Source organism: Vitis vinifera, chromosome 16 (genome assembly GCF_030704535.1).
Source record: "Vitis vinifera cultivar Pinot Noir 40024 chromosome 16, ASM3070453v1".
Lineage (NCBI taxonomy): Eukaryota > Viridiplantae > Streptophyta > Magnoliopsida > Vitales > Vitaceae > Vitis > Vitis vinifera.
In genome coordinates, this window is record NC_081820.1 from 14,694,895 (window position 1) to 14,714,804 (window position 19,910).

Genomic DNA, 19,910 nt, shown 5'->3' on the forward strand with positions numbered 1-19,910 from the left:
AGCACTAATCAAACATTTGGCTTCTAATGCTTAGGTCATATTAATCTAAATAGGATTCAAAGACTAATTAAGTTTGGACCTTCTTAATCTAGAAGATTTTTCAGTCTATGAATCCTATATAGATGGTAAAATGACCAAGGACCCCTTTTATTTTTAAAGGACTTGGAACCAAGGAATGTTTAGAGTTAGTGCATACTCACGTCTATGAACCTTTCTGTGTTTATATATGGAAAGTATGGGTATTTGATCATTTTATTGGTAAACACTTTAGTTTTGGATATGTAGATAGGAAATTTGATGCCTTGGATAAATTCATTGAATTCAAGGCAGAATCGGAGAACCTATTGGGTAAACATATCAAGGCACTTCGATTAGGTTGAGGTGGTTAGTCTAGTAGGTTTGATTCTTTTTAAATGGAGCATGAGATCATATCCCATTTGTGTGCACCAAGGACTTCATTGCAAAATGGAGTAATGGAAAGAAGATATTGAACTTTGATAGACAAAGTAAGATCGGTGACTGGTTTCTCATGACTTCTCATATTCTTTGGTGATATATCTTAAAGACTGTGTAATACCTCTTCTTTTTCTAAAGGGGTGTATCAGTTTATAGGACATCCAAGAGGATTTCAGGATTATTACTTTATAGTCAGGATTATCAGGTGTTTGTTTCTACAAATACAAAATTCTTATATAGACTATATGATATGTAATAAGGCAAACAATGATATAAATTGGAGAATATAGAAGATAGTCACACTATACATAAGATGTTATGGATTCAATACCAACCATTCCCATTTCTAGTACACTGATGCCTCGTTGTAGTAGAAGGGTTGTTAAACGACCAGACCGATTCATGTAATTGGGAGAGTTTTTCAAGACCATTCTAAAAGAACATGAGATTGATCCCATAGATTAGGATGAAACAATGGGCGATGTGGATGCACATCTTTAACAAAAAGCTATAGAGGCAAAGTTAAAATCATTGAGATTCTAATGTAGTCTAGGTTTCTGTAGAAGCACCTAAAGGGATAAAACATCAATGGTTAGTTTAGATAATATATCACCCAACATGCATTTTATCATAGATAATCGCACAATGAAGCGTATATATTAAAGCACCCAAGGATTATATTGAACATGGATATGATCTTCAATAGCTTACATGTCCATAGAATTTTTTAAAGTGAGTGAGAGAGAGAGCGTACTTGGGTAGCAAGTTAAACGCTTTTATGGAAAACAAGGTTAGATAAATAATAGATTCAAAATAATCTCATATATACCACAAAGAGGAAGCTCAATTAATTAAATATCAAACAAAAAGTATTGAAGAAAATATCATGGATGTCGGCCCTCCACCAAAGCCCTAATTGATTTTGCTTGAATTGATTCTATGAATCCCATTGTTTGGAATTATGAAGTTTATTCATGCTTGTTTTAAAACAAGAAAATCAGAAAATCAAGAAAATCATTTGAAAACAGTGAAAATGCATACCGAATGGAAAATTGGCAGCAAAGAGTTTGTTAGAACCTGGGTCTCACTACTTAAAGAAGGTCTGAAGATGATTCTTTAAAGTAAGGATTGTTTGGAGGAAAACGATTTTGAAAGCACAATTTAAAGCATATAAAATCACAAGGTGAACAAGAAATGTACAAAAAGAGGAGGATAGTGTGCACTATATTCCCTATAATGTGCTGCAAAAGTATTTGCTCTTGTTCAATCCTCTCTTCTTGCACATTATCTAAATTAATCTGAAGTGTCTTGAACGGTTGATAGATCCCTTTTCTTAGCTTTTCAATTTTATCTAACAGGAATTCTGCTTCCACCCGTTGTTCAGGATTTTCAGTCTCCAACTCTGAAATCAGTTTCTCTGACAATCTGGATGCCTCAGTGTGTTTCTGACACTCAATCAATAGAGAGTAGTTCTTTTCTTCCATGTCTTGTATAAATTTATGCAAGACAAGGATCTCAACTTGAACATTCAAGACTTTATCTAATTCTTCTTCAAATTCTCTCAAGCTGAATATTTCATTTTGAAGATTCCTCATTGAACTGGTGGATGATAAGTTCAATTCATTCAAGCTCTGGTTTTCTTCTTTGACCCTTTGAATTCCTTCCTGCAAATCAAGTTTGGACTTTTCCACCTGTTTCAACCTTTGAAGGCCAAATGCTTCAGGATTTCTCTCTAAGTGTAGTTTCTAGACTGTTTTCTTGATCAGAACTGATTACCGAAATGATATATCTAAGGATCCTTGGATTGTTCAGGGTCCCATGATTCTCTTGGCTTTGAACAATGGAAACTGTCGAAATATCAGTGTTTCTAGATGGGTCTTCCCTGAAGATACCGTGCAAAACATATGTCCTTTCAAACTCAGCTTCCATGCCTTTACCGTAACGTAAACTGGACTGTCTCTTAGCTTTGGCTGGAAAAAACCAGAATTCTAAACCTTCACGATCTGGATAGCAAGTCAGCTCACGAGAGGCAAGTCTTCAATTTTGCTTTAGCACAGAATTTTAATTCTGAACATAAGAAAGGAAGAGCAGATATTGTTTCAGTGTTCAGTGCATGGGTAGTTGCCAGGAACTCCATTCTTTTATTGAAAACTAAGTCTTCACCGAAGAATCCACACGGCATGCAAAGCAACTCCATGGCTCTTCAAAGGAGGAAAACTATAATCTATAGGAGTCCCTTCCTCAACGGTTTTAGGATTTGCATACAGTGCTGTTATAGATGAGGCGGCCTGCTCGCTCTCGGAAGTTGCATTCCCACCATACAGTTTATCAATTGATTCTGCAACCTGTTGTGAAACATCAGATCGTGTGTGACTCATCAGAAACTGAGAACCAAAGGAATCATCAGACTTTGACAAACAGTTCAATTCTGCTTGCCCCCTGGGAATACGTTCAGAATAAAAAAAAGGTGGAGGAATCCGTGTTTGTTCAGCTTAGCTAACTTCAGTTGGATCAACTTCAGAGTCACCATATCCGGGAGAAAATGTTCCACCAGAACCTAAAGTCACATCATCGCTAGTTCCCAAGAATTTAACATCCCAAACACAACCAGAACGTTCTATGCTTTTAACATAAATTCCTTCCTTCCAGGTTCTTGTAAAAAGCAATCTTTACTGTCACTGACTTGATCAGCCAGCATCTGAAGACTTTACTCTTAGACAGCATCTTTGGTCTAAACATGGTGTCGATGAGGCCGCTGATGAATACATGTCCTGCGTTCCAGATGGTAGAGAGTGCAGCTGAGAACCTCCAGAATGGTCTTCGGAAGAATTCTGCTGGATTTGATTCTACGACTTAGAAAGTTGAAACTGATCAGAAACTTGTGAATTCAGAGTTTCGTTATGGCGTTCCCCTCCAAGCTGGGCCTTTACTTGACTGCTTAGATCAGATGTCAGCTGAAACTGACCAAAGGCAGCAATCTTCATCAAAATCTGGTGCTGCTGACTTGATGGCTCCTGTTCCGATCGACTGATCGACTGCTGCTTCATATGTGCAGCTTGTTGTGCATTGTGCAAATTCGACTGATTGGGTATCAAAGTGGAGTTGGTTTTGGATATCAACTGCAAGCTAACTGAATTCAAATTATGAGTATTCATCATCGATCCGGCTGGTGTTTTTAAGAATAATTTCTCTAAGTAAATTCCCAGCAAGTTAATTTTCTCTGAGAGAAACCATAGCCTCAGTAGATGATTTTTTGCCAATCAAGGGGGAATATGTAGCCAAAGAAATGCTCATTTGATTTTTCAAGAAACATTCGGAGTGCCTTGGCATGAGGATGTCAGCAGTGCGGTGATCCTATCTTCATAAGAAAATTGGTCGCATCAAATATATAAAATGAGAGGAACGCTTTGGCAAAACACAGGAAAGGAATTCCTGATATAGAACTGATGTAAGGCCTCAAGATTTTCCAAGATCCTTACGCCTACAGAAAGTAATTCTGAACATCAATAACTGCTGGCAGCAGAGACGAATTGACTAGCATCAATGAAGACCGATTTTCCGTTTCTATGCAAAAATCTATCATCGGTTTTCCTTACCCAATCTGCCTCAGGGTAGAGCACAAGGTAAAGAGGAGTTCACTTATTGGACTGCTTCAACATCCTGCACAGTTGCCCCATTGTGTTTAAACTGCTTTTCAACAGATCAAGAATGCATACTTGATGCATCTGTTCCTTGCAGAGATTCGGTGGCTACAGGTCTTGTTCCATATCATCAGTAATAGCCTCAAACCCACCATAGGTTTGAGTGGTATTAAGAGATTCAACATGATCAGCTGCATTAGAACAAGCAGAATGGACATATTCTTTGGTTACCACCTCCAACACCTTATAAGCCCTGTGACACCTTTTGGTGAGTCAACATGATCCAAGTCCAATGCTTGGAGAGTTCGAGTTGTGAAAGGAACTGGTGATGTGGCCAAAAGCTGATGTCTCCTTGATTTGTCTAGTTAGGATCTATGATATTAAATGTCAACTGTCAACCTGAACTTCTGTAGGTGAACACGGATAGCTTGTTCGTCAATGATTTCTTTATTTGCCCAGAATTCCAAGTCTAAAACCCTTCTTTCATGCTTGTTATTCCTTGAAGTCCCACCAAATCTTACCTGAACTGTTAATTGGGTGCAAAAAGAGGCACATCAAGGTCTTTAGATGCCATTTTCATGTCCATGAACTGATGAAGGTGAGCTTCCTTAGTAAAAGAATTGGGAAGAGGGTCCATTTTCCCATCAAAAGCTCTACGGATCCCATAACAGTTTCAGAATTCTGAAGTAATTGGTCTCTTGGCTGGACAAGAGAACAAGATTTACGTGTGATTCTAATTTACGCATCAAGAATGAGCTGGTGATTCCCTCGGTGACAAATGACAGCTTGATTTGACATTTTCTCATTTTCTCGTTCCATGTGACTGCATCTTTCAGACATTAAGTAGTTGCTAACATCAAGTGCAGAAGGTAGATTCACCCATGCTCCTCGCGTGATCTTCAACCGGAATCACGTAGTTCTCTTGCATGAGCCAAACACTTGAGTGCACGTTTGGCAACAGAACTCTATTATTTTCACAAGATGAGAATAGGCTATGCCGCTATAGTGTGACATGTAAGGTGCTATGTCAACTGTGTCTTCAAAAAAAGGGGTGCCATGCGTAGTACTGCACATCTAAGAAGGTACCTGTCGTGCATGCAAATGGGGACGTGAAGAGTGGTTGGGTGAGCATGTTGATGTGGGACAAACTGGTGGTACTTGAGTCTCTACTCTTCTTAGGCCTAGGAAGGTAGCCGTGTGTGACAAACTTCCACGTACACGGGGGATGAGTGGTGGTGTAGTGTAATTCTTTGAGAAGAAATCAATCCAACACCGGTAAAGCCGCTTTTAGACATACTTGCTTGTATAGAAAAGTCAACGTTCTTGTAGGTGATTATTTCTATTTGATGTGAAACTCCCCTCAGTGCATGCCAAACCCATGTCTCCAAAAGCAACAGAGTCAGGAATGATGATTCTGAGGAATCACCAAAGTGTTTTTTTGGTGGCACACCCGTTAATATAGAAGCCACCCATTCTTGATCAATGATGGAGCAAATCAGATGGATCTACGCAAACCCCAAGGCAAACTAGACTGCAGTCAACCCAAGCATGAAAGAAACCACATTCTTGAAGACCGGAACAGTTCCAATTCGCAATAGAGATTCAAGTATTCCTAAGATGATGCTGAAAAATTCTCAGATTGGCTTCAAATCCCATATCTAATCAATGGGTTTGCAGTTGTCATTGAGAAGAAGCTATAGATGCTTGTCTTTCTGGATTTTCTCGTTCCAGATTCTTCTAAGGAGAGTTGTGCACTGGTTATGGGTCCTTGATTTGCATGTGGAAAACCGTGTATATCCATTATGGAGTTTGAAAGCATGATGAGGGTAAAAACACATACAAGGAAGGCATAAATCACAGATAAAAATTCAGCAAGAACAACCGAGGAAGAAACATAAGAAAGTGCATGAAAGCACTTGAAAAGAATAGCCTAATTTCGGTAGGTTTTGCAAAGCTCCAAATCATGTTTCTATTAGTGAGCTTCAAGAAATAAAAAAAAACAAAGCAGAGAACAAAGGGGTGCATCTTAAATACTCAAACGAATGAGGTGGATAGATCAAGGATTACCACAGATGAAATCTCCAGATTCAACAATCACCAAACGTCTTATGATATCCGTACGTAAGCAACGAATAACACTTAATGCATAAGCAATAAATAACATACCAGAAACCGCAAGCAATGAACGAAGAACGAGGTGATGACGAATATGAATACGATATCTACAATAGCTATTCCTCAAGGTGCTCCCCTGGTTCTCTTATTTCTTCCCTTTTGCCTTCTTCTCCCTTGAACCATGCACTGATTCTCTCTCCATAAACATGATCACCTCATTCTCATACCCCAAACTGTGCACCCGTTTCCCTCTCCAAAAGTCTCCTGCTCTCACCCTTATCATCCCCACTTCTATGGCTGTGTGATGGTGAGCCTTAATGAATCAAAACTCCCTCTTCTTTTAGATGTCGACCATGTCTATCTGCCATGCCCATCCTGCGATTGCCACCTTTTTTTTTCTTGGAATCAAATCTGCCACTCCCTCTTGAAAAACCTCATTTTTCTATTTCTCTAAAATTCTCAAAAACGACCGAGAGAGATCCCCCCTGAGAAAATCCCCCCCTCTAGACGTGGAGATGCTTTTTCTCTTTTTATGCAATGCATGCCTTCCTTTTAGTGCCTGATCTCAGTATTGAATCCCCTTGCTATTCGTGCTTCCCATGTATCTGTCCGTTCATGGAGATTGCGTCTCTCCAAAAATTTCTTTTTGTATGGAAGTTTCCATATATTCTTCTATGGGCAGCAACTTCTTCCTCTTCCTTGTGGCCGTGTCTTCCTTATATGGAGGTAACTTTATAAAATAATGCAACTGTCACTTTCCTTTCTCTAAAATTTTGGTGATCTTCCTTCCAAATAAATGGCAGCCCGTTTTTTAGAAAAATAAAAAAATCTTCTTTCCATCCTTCATTCAGCCATGATCTGCTTTCCTTTCTTTAATACTTTAAATCTCCTTTCCATCCTCCATTCAGTCGTGATCTGCTTTCCTTTCTTTAAGGATATAAATCTCCTTTCCATGTTGCATAGAATATCCCCACATATATGCAGCCGTGTACATCAAGGATATTCTCCAATGTGTGCATTCGAATCTCATGCCAAAATAAAATAAGAATTAAAATTAGTAAAGGTCATGAAATTGAAAATTAAAACTAATTTAAAATTATGCAATTAAAAACATTATGTCTATCATAGGTACACAAAAATAATTAAGACATCAGTTTACATAATTAATCATCAATCTCATGCAATATTCTATAAAATAAATAAATAAAAACAAATAACTAACCAAATAATAATAAATAAATAAGTATATAAATAAATAAAATAAATAGATAAATAAATAAATAAGAAATCAAGTACACGCAAGCATTAAAAGTGCAAATCATGCAAATTATATAAGTCATGTGGGAATTACCTAAAAGGTAACATAGGTGGGCCAGGATGCTTAAGCAGACCTAGCGAACCAAAGTGGGTCTAGAAAAGTGCCTAAGTGAGCCTAGGGTGTTTAAGACAATGCCTAAGTGTGCTATCCTAAAAGTGCACCTAAAAACTATCCTAAAAAGAAAGGAAAAGCCTAAGTCTAAATCAAAACCGTCAAGGGTCACAATAAGGGGTTAGGCAATCCCTTAACCAGAGTCTTCGAGGTGGCTCAAGAAAGGTAAGTAGTGTGAGTAGCTATGGGCCATCAAGGAACTACTGTAAAGTATCGAATAAGTATCTAATAGGACATGTGCTAGGAGAACAAAATTGAGGGTCTACAAAATTCTTGGGATTAAGGTCCTTAGGACTGCAAGAATTGGAAGCCAGCATTACCTCAAGCTACCTACATAGATAAGCTTTTGGTCAAGTATGTGATGCAGGATTTCAAGAAAGCTTTGTTACCTTTGAGGCATGGAATTCCCTTTTCTCAGGATCAGTGTCTGAAAACACTTGAGGAGAAAGAGTGCATGCAGTTAGTACCCTATGCCTCTGTAGTAGATAGCCTTATGTATGCGATGTTATGTACTAGGACAAATATTTGCTTTGTAGTGGGTATAGTGAGTAGATATCAGTTTAATCCAGGTCCAGAACATTGGACAATTTTCAAGCATACACTCAAGTGTCTTAGGAGAATGAGAGATTATGTGCTTATGCTCCAAAGTATTGAGATAGCTTAGAGGGTGACATGATGGTTGACAAGATACCTTTTATGGAGAACTTAGTGGATCCCATCACTAAGACATTGACATGGAGAGTCTTTGTTGGTCATAGGGATAACATAGCTTTTAGATGAGTATCTAGTATGCTTTATAGGCATGATGCTTTAAGGGTTAATGGGAAAATGTTAAGATAGAGCCCATAAAAGCATGACATCATACAATAAACATGGAATTCATTATTTATTTAATGATGCTCCAGTTTCACTTTTATCTATCATTATTTCATGTATTATACTTTATGAGCATTCTTGCTTGCATCTTTTGTATTGTACGTGACTTAAGAGCATTAGGAGTTACACCGAAGATCTAAGTCATGGGTTCCTTGAAAATAGATGACTTGTTCACAACTGGTTCATGAGTTTAGGCAACCCCTTAGAGGTTGTAGTGCACCACCTCCTAATTAAAGGGATGACTGGTCTTGGCTATTGAGATAAGTTTCCCATGGTGAGTGCATTAGTGTGTGTGGTTACACAATGGACAAGACCTATGATGAGTCATGACTTAAGGCTATCAAGTAGTCATAACCTCACCAAGCTGCTTCATTATGTTGTTTCTCAACCTTGAGAGAATATTGAGTTTGTGCTAAAGTTAGTAGTGGCTTTGACCTACGGGTGAGATCATAAGCTAATTATATATTCCCTATGGATCGAGTCACTGTTGATGGAACCCAGTAGCAATATGTATTCTCAATAGAGGCACCATGATATCTCATGGGATTGAGATAGTGTGTCCCCCTAGGTGATCCTAAGGAGATGTGTTCATGGAAACTATGGCCATAGTAGTTCCTTAAGTGGAACTTGACATAGGCTCTTTGAGAGCTAAGACATATTAGTTGAATACACAATAGGAGGCTCTGTAATTCAAGGATGGTAGAGGTAGTCTTGAAAAGCTGATAGCTTTCGCCTTGTTAGACTACAGACATCAGTTCATAGGGAGATTGAACATAATAGATAGCAGGTCACAAACCCAAGCAATTGGTGTTTCATTGTTATTTACATAGGATATGGGAGTTAGTTGATTTTTTATAGTGGGATATTGAATCAACTTCAGAATTAGATTATGAGAAAGCTAGTACTCCTACAGGTCCCAATAGTCGCTGCTCTAAGCTCATATACCTTATTGGCATAAATTATGAGGGTTGGATTGGCTCTAAGTTCACTTTTGTGCATAAGGACATTTTGGTAATTATGTAAGGTTACATAAGGGTAAGTGAACAAGGTCTTTAGATTGGGCTAATTGATTAATTAGTATGTCTTATTGGGTTAATTAATCAATTAAGACCCATTTTAGGCTACATTAAGTGACCTAAGCCCATATGGGCTCAAGTCACTTAAACCCACTTAGGAACCCTATAAATACCCCCTAGGGGTTAGGGTTTCCATAACTTTTTTTTTCCATCATCCAAAGAGAAAAAGAGTCATTACCTCCACCCTCCCTTCCATCCCCATCGAAAGTGTGTCAAGATCAAGGTTCAAGTCATTAGGCAGAAGACTTCGGGTTTATGAGACTTCTGCGATTTCGTTCTTCATCTTCACCACGTGGATTTGATTCGAGAACATCCAAATCTGAGGTATGGTTTTCGTTAGTATCTCTTTAAAGTTTAAAAATGTTATTTTCTACTGTGCATAGGATTTAGAAAAGGCATAGGATTATGCATGTTTCTTACCTGATTCGGGCTTGGGAAAAGGAAAGATCTGGGTTTTTTCCCATCATTCACATTGTAAGGCTCATATGAAGCTTTTCTTGAAAATATAAGGAGAACAAGTCTAGAATTTAGTGGAATTTGGATGAGGGTCACCATTGAATTCACTACTACAAAAATTGTAAATAATGGCGTTTAAATCCTTGGCGCTTCTAAAAAGTGACAAGGAATGCAATGAACAGTAATTGTATAAAAGAATAATGGCGGTTTATAAACACGGTGTTTTATGTAAGCGTCATTATTGCACTTCATCATTCTTGGCAGTTGTAAGAAGTGTCATTGTCTCCTATTATTTATATATAGTTATATTTCCCCATTTCTCAAACATCCCGCTTTGTCTCAACAAATATCTCGCCTCATCTGAAAAAACCTAGAAAACTAAACCCATCATCCCTGATTTCTTGCCTTTAGCAAACTCGTCGGAGATGCCCTGATTTCTTGCCTTTAGCAAACTCGTCGGAGACGCCCAACTATCGAACGATCAACTACTGACTGGTGATAATGAGAGCACCTCATCGGAGACACCCAAAAACACTCCATTGTGTCAGGTAATTTCTAACAGTGGGTAAAAAAACAATAATAAAAAAAATAGAATTGGAATCATGCATTTTCAAAGCTTGAACGCAGTCAATCTATTAGAGTTTTCAAGATCTGGTATTTCAGTTGGAAAGGTTAAATTTTTTGGTTTGTTTGAGTGCATTTTGATTTGGGTTGTAGTTGGTTGGTATTCAGAGTGGTGTAGAGAACGTCAATGTCTGGAAATGGAGAAGAGGGGAAAGCCTTGGCTGGGAGCATTGGTGGTGGTGTCTTTGTTGTTTCAAAATCTTAGGGTTTCGTTGGTCTCTCAAGATTGAAGTAAGTGGTTTTTCATTTTGAGTGTTTGGTTGTAGGGAAAGTGGATAAATCAGTTACAAATATGCAGAAAATTTATTTCAAAATTGATTTTGGGGCTTTGAATTTTAATTTAGTTTGATGTTTATTTGGGTATGTACAGGTTTGGCTTCTTTGTTCCAATTTCAAAGAGAAAGAGAGTGGTGAGAGAAATGTTTGGGCTTTAGTGAATTGGGATAATGAGAGCTTCATCTCTGTTCGTGGTTTGAAGTGGAGTGCTCCAATTGGAAAGCAGCAATTTGTGAGTGATTCTTCCCTAAAAAAAAAACAATTATGGAATAATTTTCTATTGTGCTTTGGAATGAAATGATTCTTGTTGCTTCTTCTTGGAGGAGCTTTGCAGCATCCCCTGTTGATAGCTTCTTCCCAAGAACGAAATGAATGTGTTTGAGGATGATTTTGAAACATGGAGTCTTAAGGGCAGTCCTAGCAGGACTCGAGAGTACATGTTGGATGGCCACAACCCTTAGGAGCCCAGAATAAGTTCCAAATGGAACTATGGGCCTGAGCACTGAGACATCAGTTTTGCATAGAGTGTTTTCTCAGCAAGGATTAATTAATTGAAAATTCTGGCAATAAAGAAATTGGCACTATTCTACTTTAGCCATAATCCAAGTGATTTTGTTAAAATGAACACAAAAGTTTCTTAATGATAATCATGGCATAACTGTTTGTAGACTAGGAAGAATTCAACTTTTTACTTGGTTATAAGTGTCATTAGCAAGGATTTTGGGGGAACTTCCTTTAACATTATTTCAATAGATGTGGTTATATGTAGAACATGGAGTAAATAAATTATCACATGCCAATACAAGTTTAGTTTTGATGGATACTATTTGGGTAATCTGATGCGAGCTGGCATCCAAGGGACTAGCAAAACCTCTAGCCACGAGATAATGAAGAACTTTAAGCTGACTAGTTTTGGTTTACTACTAAGGCTGAAATTTTGACCTTTTTTGAAGGCTTGAAAGATGTCCTTTCCTAGCGGATGATATTTTCCCTTTTGAAAGATATTCTTCCATGGTCATTTCCTTTGCCTAATACCAAGAGACATGACTTCTAGAGCTACAATCATTAGATGATAGATATGTTTGATTTATCAGAATACATGGAAATTTCTTTCTATTGGAAGCCTAGATTAGCTAATCATGAAATTAATGGAACCTACACATGGAATTGGGCTAAAAAAAAATGATTCACTAAAAAGTTCTAGCTTGTTACCCTCTGATTTTTATTTTTTTTAATGGGCAATAAAAGCTTAAACTGTAATTCCAACTGTTAGGATATTCAATACCTTATTTAGAGATTTCATTTGGTCAAAGCATTTAAAACTTGCAAAAATTTTCTTATATATCTTTCTCTTGATGGCAAAATTTGGGCTATTTTTTTTGGTGAATATATCAATGTTTTATTCCATTTTTGAGACTTTTTACTTTATTTGATCTGGAATCCTTAATGAAGTCAAAAGAGTGACAATTGTGGATCACTTAGTGTATGCACGTCTATATATGATAAATTCTATATGGCAATATATAGAAAGCATTTCAAAGAATTAAAAATAAACCTTAAATATTTTTGGTTTTATAGGAATATTCTATATAGGATAAATTCTATATGGCAATATTTTGGTTTTATTTCCATTTAATAGAAAATGGAATTGACGCCCTAATATTTTTTAATTAAATATTCCTATGTTATCTTTATACTATTTTTAAATATTTTTTATGAATTAATTAAATATTTAGTAAATTTAATATTACTATATATATATATATTAATTAAATATATATTTCATTAATTACAATATTTTTTAATTACTATATTTAATTAATTAAATATTACCATATATACATTAATTCAATATTTTGATACAATGTAGTACGTTAAAAAATTGAATTAAAATTTAGTTTTATTTTACACTTTTCTTCTTCTACTTTCTATATTTTCTATAAAATCTATTTTGATTTTGGAAAAAAAGGATGGGAAAAATATAATTTTAGTAAATATATTAATTCTCTAATCCAAATAAATAAAATCAATTTAATAAATAAATATAATTATAACACAAATACTATTGATTCTACCTAAAATATATTGAAGGTGGTTTGGAAGCATTTATCATAATGTTGGAAGTCTTTGGTAATAATCGAAAAATGTTTTTCTCATAAACATTTAACATTTCGTAAATTTTAATTGTGATTTTGAAAATTTGTATTACCAAATGATAATTTTTGAACTAACTCATGAAATATGCATTTTTCACAAATTATTTTTTGGTAGCCTATTATATATATATATTATAAGTTATTAAAATAATTTACTTGATTGATTATAAATATATTAAAATAATTTACCAAACCATTTGAAAATAGAAAATAGTACAAATAAAATTGATAACACAAAATTTAATTATAACCTAAAAACAATTTTAGGATATTTGGCTCTAAGGGGTATTTGGGATAAATTTCCTATTACCATGATTACTTAGTATAGATACTTAAAAGGTTAAAATTATAATTTCAAAATTTTTTTATTAAATTTTTTAAATTATGAACACTATGTTCCATATATTATGATATATGCTTTAAAATTAATTCTCGATTTCTCCATTACGATGCACTATTTATTTATTTTACATAGGCATCTAGAATTTCTTCACATTTTATTTAGATGTATATTATATTAGTTTTATAATAAAGAGATTAAAATTTTAATCAAACAAAAAATATTTTTATTTTCATAATTTTTATTTTAAATGAAAAAGATATATGTTAAACCATATATTATCCCTATAATGCTTGTGAATTCTTCTCAAAAACACAAATCTAAAAAAAAAAAACCAAATGCAAAAGCACAACATAGAGACAAGTTTAAATTATATAGTTCACAAAATACCATTATAGGCTAAAATTTAGACAAAAATAAAATTAATTATTAAATATTGATTGTCTTATTATTTGTTTTGTAGGATAATTACTTGATGTGTATTTAAAATTGTCAATTTAGATTATTTTGATTAAATTTGGTGTGGACCTTTTTGTAGAAGATGTTGCTCTCTAAGTTGTGAAAAGGCTTTTAGGCCTCCATGTTAAATGTTACATATTTAAGATAAACATGATAGAATGAGAGTTATGTTGTTTTGTTGTAATATTCCAATTAGTAATCATGTTTTAATTTTACTTAACTATGCTTGCATGCAACCTTAGAGTTCCCGTTCAAGTATCATTGTGAGACAAAAGTTTATGTTATTACATAGTAAAGACATTTTAGTTGTCAAAAGGTGAAAATGGTTTTTTCTATGCTCGTTTTACGTTGACAACTTTTAAATTGTCTACCATGTGATAAAGATCTTTTCTCTACAAATGATGCTTGAATTGTTTGATTGGATAGTGTAGGAAAACATAATATCTATGAAGTTGCTTGTTCTTAATTTATTTTAAATAAATTTTGGTACTATTTCCTCTTGTTCTCTGGGTACATACTTGGACAAGGTGACATATTATGTTTTGTCCATTTTGTGTACTTGGAGAACCATAGGGAAATGCTGCCAAAATTTTTTTAAAATTAAATTGAGCACATTGGCAGTTGACACATAGAGATTATGTATTCCTATATGGGATAGGAACCACTCCCTAATTTACAATGTTGGAGATGTTAGATGGCATAAAACATGCAACATAGCTTGAATTGTATATGCTAATAATATTAATATGCACTTGTTTAATTGAGGTTATGCATCACCTTTAATGCAAGTACTCAAGGTCAATAACATTTATAGCTTCGTAATCACTACTACATATAACACATACAATGACCTTTTTTTTTTCTTGGCTTTTTTAAAAATTGTCAATAATTAGCGTGTTATTCCAATAGTGTAAATATATGTACAAAAGTCATAATGATTAGAAAATTAATGCTCACCCTTTTTCTCTTAAATCTAGCCTCTTAAACAAATGTTGTATTAAATTGATTATTGATTATTCTTTGAACAGAAGAAAGAGAGGTTGCTAAACGAATGACACAGAAAATGTTGATATTTTCTTCAATTTGAAGTTTGATCACTATTGGAAGTTTGTTATTAAAAAATGGACCGTTCATGGATCTCAAAGGATAGAAGATCGAAGGAGTATGAGGATGGGGTAGAACATTTTATCACATTTGCAATACAAAATTCTATAAATAAAAACTCCATTAAATGTCCATGTTTACAATGTGGTAATATGATATTCCATACTCCTCAAAAGATTAGAGAGCATATGTTTTTCCATGGAATTGATCAAAGTTACTATACATGGTATTGGCATGGAGAGGTAGCTCCAAGTGGACCACCAACTACAAGAGTAGAACATTATGATAAAGTTCAATTTGATGATGTGGGTAGTACAATAGAAATGGTTCAAGCTACACAGGAGGATTGTAAAAATGACCCAGAATCATTTCAAAGATTATTGAAAGATGCAGAAAAACCGTTATATCCTGGTTGTAGAAACTTTACAAAATTGTCTGCATTGATTAAATTGTACAACCTAAAAGCACGCTTTGGGTGGTCTGATAAAAGCTTTTCAGAGCTTTTAGAAATGCTTGGAAATATGTTGCCTGTGAATAATGAGTTGCCTTTGTCTATGTATGAAGCAAAAAAGACATTGAATACATTGGGAATGGAATATGAGAAAATACATGCATGTCCTAATGATTGTATCCTTTATAGGAATGAGTTGAAAGATGCATCGTCATGTCCTACTTGTGGAACTTCAAGGTGGAAGATAGATAAAACAGGAACTAAAAAGAGGAAGGGGGTTCCAGCGAAAGTAATGTGGTATTTCCCTCCAGTTCCAAGATTTAGAAGAATGTTTCAATCAGTAAAAATTGCAAAAGAGCTCATATGGCATGCCGAAGAAAGAGATTTCGATGGTAAAATGCGTCATCCATCAGACTCACCATCATGGAAGCTAGTTGACCATAGATGGCCTGAGTTTTCCTCAGAACCTAGAAACTTGAGACTTGCCATTTCAGTAGATGGCATAAATCCTCACAGTTCATTAAGTAGCAAACATAGTTGTTGGCCTGTTCTCATGATAATTTATAACCTTCCTCCATGGTTGTGCATGAAGAGAAAATTTATGATGTTATCTTTGTTAATTTCAGGTCCACGACAACCTGGTAATGACATTGACATCTATTTAGCACCGTTGATAGAAGATCTTAAAACATTGTGGGAGGTCGGAGTCCAGGCTTATGATGCACATCAACGAGAGTTCTTTACATTAAGAGCTGTTCTATTATGGACAATCAGTGACTTCCCTGCGTATGGAAACTTGTCTGGGTGCACAGTTAAAGGATATTTTGGTTGTCCAATATGCGGGGAAGAAACATATTCTCGTAGATTGAAACATGGAAAAAAGAACTCATATACAGGACATAAACGATTTCTTCCTTGCAACCATCCATTTAGGAAACAAAAGAAAGCATTTGATGGTGAACAAGAGTTTAGGCCACCTCCACAAATATTAACTGGAGAGGAAATTCTCAAAAAAGTCAAAGTCATTTGTAATTCATGGGAGAAAAAAAAGTTTAATCGTGGTAAATCCAAAGTTAGCAATCCAAATTGTTGGAAGAAGAAGTCCATATTCTTTGATCTTGAGTATTGGAAATATCTTCATGTTCGTCATAATTTGGATGTAATGCATATTGAGAAAAATGTTTGTGAAAGCATCATTGGTACCTTACTCAACATTCCAGGTAAGACAAAGGATGGACTGAACTGTCGTTTAGATCTTGTAGACATGGGCTTAAGGAGCGAATTGGCACCAAAGTTTGAATCAAAGAGAACCTATCTCCCTCCTGCATGTTATTCACTTTCGAAAATGGAAAAGAAGGTATTTTGCCAAACTCTTTCACAATTGAAGGTTCCTTATGGATACTGCTCTAACCTTCGAAACCTTGTGTCAATGGAAGACTTGAAGCTTTATGGCTTGAAATCCCATGACTACCATACATTAATGCAGCAATTATTGCCTGTTTCATTACGATCTATTTTGCCAAAGCATGTGAGGAATGCCATTTGTAGATTGAGTTCTTTTTTCAATACTCTCTGTAGTAAAGTGGTTGATGTTCCTACATTAGATGAGTTACAAAATGAGGTTGTGGTGACATTGTGCTTGTTTGAAAAGTATTTCCCACCTTCATTCTTTGATATCATGGTGCATCTTACTGTGCATCTTGTAAGAGAGGTGAGACTTTGTGGACCAGTTTACCTTAGGTGGATGTACCCATTTGAAAGGTTCATGAAAGTGTTAAAAGGCTATGTACGAAATCATAATCGACCCGAAGGTTGCATCGCTGAATGCTATATTGCAGAAGAAGGCATTGAGTTTTGTACAGAGTACTTATCAAATGTTGAGGCAATTGGAATTCCTAGTACTTCAAACATTGACCAAAAAGTTGGGGCATCTATATTTGGAGGTCATACCATGAAGGTTGATTCCAATTTATGGTTACAAGCACATCATTATGTGTTGGAGAATACAACAATCATCCAACCTTATGTCGAGTAAGTGGGACACACTTTTGTTTCTTTATTTATCATGCTTATAATAAATATAGGATACTAACTATAAAATTATTATACATGACTTCATAGAGATCACATGAAATGGTTGAAAATGAAATATCCACGTCAAGTTAAAAGACAAAAGTGGCTACAAGATGAGCATATGCGTACTTTTACTTATTGGTTGAGACAAAAGGTAATAGAGTGGTAGTAAAACTTACTGTATTCTTTACACTCTTGGTTAATTATGTTGGTAATAACTATAACTTATTTATACAGGTTGAAGTTGCCATTGGTAATGAAGAACCTGTATCTGAAACCCTTAAATGGATAGCTCATGGTCCTAGCCACTATGTTTTTAAGTATCATGGCTATGTCATTAATGGGTGTCACTACCATACCAAGGAGCGTGATGATTTACGAGCTACCCAAAATAGTGGAGTCAAAATTGTAGCTACAACAATGCAAATTGCTAGTGCCAAGGATAAAAATCCAGTATTTGGTGAGCTTTGTTTCTATGGGGTTATTACTGAGATTTGGGATCTTGATTATACCATGTTCAGGATTCCAATCTTCAAGTGTGATTGGGTTGATAATAAGAATGGAATCAAAGTTGATGATCTTGGGTTTACCTTAGTTGACTTCAGCAAAATGGCTCATAAATCAGATCCTTTCATTTTAGCCTCCCAGGCTAAGCAAGTTTTCTATGTACAAGATGAACTTCATCCAAGATGGTCAGTTGTTTTATCAACTCCTCAACAAGACTTCTTGGAAAGGGACGAGGGTGATGATCTCATGGATAACTCTATTGAACACCATCCAGTCATATCTTCTTTGCCACAAGTTGAATCATTTGATGCTATGGATGACTCTGATGCAATATGTATGCGAGGCGATTGTGAGGGGATTTGGGTTGAGAACAAATAGTATATGTAACTGAAGTGTAGCCCTGTTATAATGATGTTTTCAAATTTATACTTTATTTCAAAATGCATTTTAGTTTTTATTATAACATGTATTTGTCTAACTAAGTAGTTGTTGTTTGTATTTTATGCAGTGACCTGATATGCTACTACAGTTTTCTATAAGGTAAACCTTATGCTTATGGGTTCATTTGTCTGTACTATTAGATGATTGTTATGGTTTTAGTTTTAGTTAACGTCAGATTGGCTTTAGAAAAACATTGACAGATCTATTTTCAATATTATGTTCGAAATAGATCAATTCATTAGGTAATGCCTTATGCAATTGAAATTTTTATACTTAAAATTTTGTTTAGATATTTCATACAAAATTTGTATGGATTTATGGATATTTTATAAACTTACTTTTAAACTTTATAATTTTTTTTATTACAGGTATGGATCTAGAGCAAGAAGAAAAACCACCTACAAAAAGGAGGTGTAGAGGGATAACTAGAAAGTTTATGATTATCAAGAATCGGAGCAAAGGGGTAAAGTTGGTGATAAAGTACAATCCTGATGGCATTTATGTTGGACAAGCTTCTGTGCATCTTACCAGTTTTTTAGGCGTATTGGCACGTACTATGGTGCTGATTAGATATAATAGTTGGAGAGATGTACCTATACAAGTGAAGAATAACCTATGGGACACCATTGAGGTAAAATAGTTTTTTCGGTATATAATCTTTTTCCAATTCAGTTTATGAAACATTTTTAATTACTAATAACTATATTAATAATTTATAGGCTTCTTTTACACTGGATAGTAAAAGTAGGAGGAATTGTATGCTAACGATGGGCAAATGCTTTCGATCATTCAAGAACATGTTGACTGTCAAGTATGTTATTCCTTTCAAAGACCAACCAGAGGTCCTGAAGAAACCACCAATTGAATATATTTTTATTGAAGATGAAGATTGGACTATATTTGTGAAGGAAAGATTGTCTAAAAGATTTCAGGTCAACTTAAACTCATCTTCATGCCTTATACTCATATTCACATTTACTAAATATAAAATAAAATTTGTAGGATTTTAGAGAAGTTCAAAAAGAAAGAAGGAAGAAGCATATTTACAATCATCATCTTAGTAGGAAGGGATATGCTGGTCTTGAGGATGAAATGGTAGGTTAATGATAGTTTCTTATTTTCTTTTATTTTATGCATAAATTGATTAAAGACTCATTACAGTACATTCTAATATCTTAATAGATGGCAACAACTGGCTATACAGAAATCATTGATAGAAGCATATTATGGAAGAAAGCAATGGAGAAGAAAGATGGCACTTATGATGAAGTTGTCATACCAGTGGTGGAGAAGATTGTAAGTATACATTTTCTAACATATATTTCATTTATTTTAAGACTTTATTTATAGTAACCAATATGACATTGAAGTTAATAACATCATTGTGGTTTTAGGACAAGATGTTGAAAGAGTCACGAGAAAGTGGTCGA

General features: G+C 35.0%; 1 protein-coding gene across 1 annotated transcript; it reads left to right on the top strand.

Annotated features, from left to right (window-relative positions):
* Window positions 1-15,751: 15,751 nt before the first annotated feature.
* On the top strand, window positions 15,752-18,417 carry LOC132255291 (uncharacterized). The gene is made up of 3 exons (XM_059743366.1): window positions 15,752-15,851; window positions 16,086-17,416; window positions 17,770-18,417. Exons 1-3 carry the CDS (start codon window positions 15,752-15,754, stop codon window positions 18,415-18,417), a joined length of 2,079 nt encoding a protein of 692 aa, XP_059599349.1.
* Window positions 18,418-19,910: the final 1,493 nt, after the last annotated feature.